At 55.6% G+C, this 4,611-nt stretch overlaps 1 protein-coding gene across 1 annotated transcript; it reads right to left on the bottom strand.

Annotated features, from left to right (window-relative positions):
- Positions 1 to 1,381: 1,381 nt before the first annotated feature.
- LOC136499333 (uncharacterized) lies at positions 1,382 to 1,852 on the bottom strand. The gene has a single exon (XM_066495025.1). It carries the CDS (start codon positions 1,850 to 1,852, stop codon positions 1,382 to 1,384), a length of 471 nt encoding a protein of 156 aa, XP_066351122.1.
- Between the last annotated feature and the right edge of the window lie 2,759 nt (positions 1,853 to 4,611).

The following is a 4,611-nucleotide window of genomic DNA, read 5'->3' as shown; positions in this document are numbered from 1 at the left end:
CAGGGCCGGGTGCTAGGCTGCCCGAGCAGGTGACTCGGCAGGAGGAAGGGCTCTCCATCCTCAAGAATACCCACCTCGGTACATACCTTTTCCGCTTTTGGTTGATGTCTTTTTTTATTTTGCTTGCTTCTAAGCTCATGATCCTTCTTCTAGAACTAGGCAGAAAGGTTGGGCTACTAGAGCAGGACCTGGAGATGGCCTTGGCGACGATTGGCCAAAATGTGGAGGCACTGGCTAAGTCCCTTGAAGAGCGACATGCTCTCGAGGGGGAGCTCGACCAGCTTCGCAATGTTGCCCAGGTCATCGTCTTAGAGGTCTTCGGGTCGATACCAAGTACCAGCACGCCCACCATCTAACTGGCAGAGGTGTCGGATGAGGTTTGGGGCCTCATCTCCGACAGGATGTTCTATGGAACGTCGGGGGTGCTGACATGGGTGGCAACGCACCACCCGGAGCTAGACTTCGCCGCCATCTATAGCGGGTACACCGACGGCTGAAGCCCGAAGGCCATCCATGAGCTCGGGGAAAGCTTGCTGCCACACGCTCAGTTGGTGGCCGAGCAAGTCTCCGCGCAGTGGGTGATGGATGTCCACTGTGCAAACATGGCCGAAGGTGCGCACCAGGAGGATGTCGCCCAGACTACGGATGGCGTAGAGCCTGGGTCAGAAGCGAATGTCACCCGGCCTTCGTCCGTACCAAGTGTCGTCCAGCCAGAGAGTGAGCAGCCCCTACCTTCGCTGGTCGCGCTGTTAGCCGTTGCCGCCGGGCAGCCACAGTAGGAATTAAAGTAAAAGTAGTTTAGCAGATGTAAAATGTTAAGTTCATGGGGAGGCGTGTAAACATTTTTGTGTATTTAATGAATACAATCAATTTCATTTTTGTGATGGAATCATTTCATTCGGGAACCTTGTCCCATTCATTCCTTATTTTTACCTTAGCATAATTTTGTTTTTAATTCTTTCTTTTTCACACCTGCCCATTCGTCCCGTGGGCTACAACCTTAAGAGCCCGGGCATGGCCCACGAGCCTCAGCTGCTCATAACTGTAGGTAGAGGCAGGGTGTGATCGGTCAGAATATTTAAAACAAAGCTACGTAAGGTAATTAAAGGAATGAACTACCCTTTTGTTCGGGTAGAAAGTTATTTTATCATATGATAGTAAACAAAAAGAGAGGTGGTACCGCACCTCCGTGGAGACCCCGAGCGACCCAAGCCGAAAGTGTTTGGGTCGAGGTGCTCTGTAGGAGCGAACATTGAATAAATAATGGTAAGACTGAATTTCTAAGGGAAGAAACGACGTAGTTGTTCGATGTTCCAAGCATTGGTGAGAACATCGCCGTTGTCGTCCTTCAGTCGGTAGGTGCCCGATCGGATCACTTTGGTCACCGTATAGGGTCGATCCCCACCGCCTTAGTTTCCTCAAGTGGGAGGAAGGAAGTCAAAGAGGTTGGCTTGTTGCAGTCCGGGACTGCTAGGGTCGACAACTCCCCGAGGCGCGGGAGCTTGAAAGAGTTGATGACGGCAGTGGCGAGCTCGTAATGCTCATGGTCGCACGTTAAGGCGTGCGAGAAGGTGCTACCCACAATAATGATGTGATTCGGTCCTGACATCTTCACCTTTTGGTAGATGTAGTTGGGGGCCGCCATGAACTTGGCATAGCATGGCTGCCCCAAGATGGCATGGTAAGACCTCGGGAAGTCCACCTCAAAGGTGAGCACCTCCAAGCGGAAGTTGGCTCGGTCGCCAAACATGACGGGCAGGTCGATCTGTCCGAGCGGGTACGCCTGCGCTCCTGGGATCACGCCGTGGAAGGGAGAGCTCATTGGTCGGAGCTCCGACCGGGGGATGCGCATGGCGTTGAGGGTGTCGACGTTGAGGATGTTGAGGCCGCTGCCTCCGTCCATCAGCACCTTGGTGAGGCACTTCTTGCGGACGATGGGGTCGACGATGAGTTGGTAGCATCCTGGTCTAGCGATGTGGGACGGATGGTCCCTCTGATCAAAAGTGATTAGAGATTCTGACCAGCAAAGGAAGGAGGGGACGACCATTTCAGCGACGCATGCCTCTTGGTAGCGCACTTTGTGATGGCGCTTGGAGTAGATGGCATCGGATCCCCCAAGGATCATGATGCATTCCTGGGAGTCGGGGAAGCTATCCCCGACCTTGCTCGCCACGCCTCCTTTCTTGGCTGCCGCCTCCTTGCTGTTTCCTTCTTTCAGCCCGCCGGCCTGTCGGAGGAAACGTTTGAGGAGATCGTAGTCCTTGTAGAGGTGTTTGATGGGGTAGGTGTGGTTGGTGCATGGGCTATCCATGAGCTTGTTGAAGTGGTTAGGCAGGCCCTGTTGGGGCTACTTGCCCACGCGATTAGCTGTGGCTACCAATGCGGTGTTGGCCGGTCGGCGCCGATCCTTTTTGTTTTTCTTGCCCCTTTGCGTGGAGGGGCCCTCATCTTGGTCCTCACACTTTGCCTTGCCTTTGTTGCGGCCTCCGTTGAAGACCGCTCTGACCATGTCCTCGCTGGAGGTGTGGTTCATGGAGATGTCGAACATGTCATGGGTGGTACAGGGCTTCAGGCAACCAAGCTTGTGGATCAGGGAGTTGCAGGTATTCCTAGAGAGGAATGTGTTGATGACGTCCACGCCGAGGACATCAGGTAGGGAGTTGCATCGCATTAAGAACCTATGGATGTAATCCCGTAGGGACTTCTAGGCTCCTGCTGGTAGCTCTTGAGGTCCCAGGAGTTCCCAGGGCAGACATATGTCCCCTAGAAATTTTCAACAAAGATCCTCTTGAGGTCCGCCCAGTTGCGGATGCTGTCGTGTGGGAGGAATTCGATCCATGCTCGAACATGTTCCCCCACGCAGATGGGGATGTACTGAATGATGAAGTAATCATCATCCACTCCCCTGGCTCGGTAGGCGAGCCGGAAGTCTTCAAGCCATATACCGGGATTCGTCTCCTCGGTATATTTGGCGATGTTGGTCGGCGGTTGGAAGCGCTGTGGGAACGGTGCTCTCTAGATGCGCCAGCCAAAGGCCTGTGGTCCCAGGCCATCCGGGCTAGGACTCTGGTCGTTGGGTCGGTGACCACGCCTGGGTGCGTCTCACCGGCCCCTCAATGGTCCAGCCAGAACATGTTGTCTGCTCTCACCGCCACCCGATGGATGTCATCATCATGCCGGGCCTGACGCCGATTGTTGATGATGCTGCGAGCATCTTGGTTCTGCCCGAGGCATTTGCCATAGGCGGCCGCTATGGAGCAGGCGCCAGGTCAGGCGGTGGTGCAGCTACGGCCTCCTATTCCACGCCTAGTGGCTGCAGTGGTGAGTAGATGGAGCGATTCGTCTGGTGCGTCCCAACTCCCCTGGTGGGGAGAGAGGCCACAAGTCGGTGGCACGACACGGAGATCTCCTATTGAACGGCGGCGGTTTCCACCAGTGCCCGGAGGTTCTGGTGAATTGCCTGTTCCTAGGGTTTGTCTGGCTCGAGAAGGCCATGCAGGAGCATCGCCGCCGCGGAGATGTTTTGGCCAGCCCGAGCGAACTGTGGGGGATCGTTCCCCTAGTCGATGATGTCACGCTGGACCTGACGGTCGTGACCCCGAGCATCGCTCGCCGGGTCCCGCACACGGGGCATAGCTTGTTGCACCAAGCGCACCGGCGCAGGTGGCGGCTGGTTCTACCGCCTTTATCGTAGCTCCTCGCCGTGCTCCCAGGCACATGCGAGGGCATCCACGCGAGGGTTTAGAGGGGTGTGGGTTTGTAGAGACTCCGCCACCATCGGTGGCTATCCTGGAGCATCCGCCATAGCGCACTCGTGGGATAGAGGGTGGCTAGGTGCCACGACATCACCGATACTAGAGTCGTCGCTCTCAACATCGTCATCCATGAGGTCATGAAAAGAGGTGGGAGCGTAGCTCGCCATCCTCATGAATTTAGACATGATAGGGGGCGGCGCTAGCATCCTTCGGAGCCCCCAGGCATACGCATCCTCAGGGGACATGAGGCCGTAGGGGAACCGGTCACATGGCGGTCACAGCAGGGACAATGGGGTCCCTCCGGAGAATCGACGAAAGACAGTAAATAGCGAGTAAATAACAAAGCATATGTTACTCACAGTTGGGTTTGAGCCCTACGTGAACTCGGAGCGAAGCATAGGCGCCTCGTCGTTGAAGTCGCCGGGAGTCCCAGAACCAACGGAGGACGTGCCTCCTCCGATGGGCGCCAGAACAAGTGCCTCTTCATGGAGGTGCAGCACGTCGAGCTGGTCGGCGACGAAGTCCAGGCTTCCAAAGGGGAAGGTCTGGGACGGCTTGAAGATGGGTGGAACCCACATCCCAACAGGTGGGAGTGCATGAAACTCCAGTGAGACGAAGCATGTCGTATCGCTTGAGCCTGCCATGGCGAAGGTGGCGGAAAAGTGGGCCATCCGATGACCAAAAGCGTGAACGTACGGCGTCTTCCCCACGGACGGTGCCAACTATCGGTGCAGAAAGTGACAAACACGTAAATATTTATAGTTTTGTCGTATGTTGTGATCGGATGTGGCCTAGCACTCAGTGACATAAGGTTTATACTGGTTCAGGCAACGTGCCCTACGTCCAGTTTGAGTCG

The sequence above is a fragment of the Miscanthus floridulus genome, chromosome 13 (genome assembly GCF_019320115.1).
Source record: "Miscanthus floridulus cultivar M001 chromosome 13, ASM1932011v1, whole genome shotgun sequence".
Taxonomy (NCBI): Eukaryota; Viridiplantae; Streptophyta; class Magnoliopsida; order Poales; family Poaceae; genus Miscanthus; species Miscanthus floridulus.
Note: the sequence above shows the minus strand (reverse complement) of the source record. Positions and strands in the feature narration are given on the sequence as shown.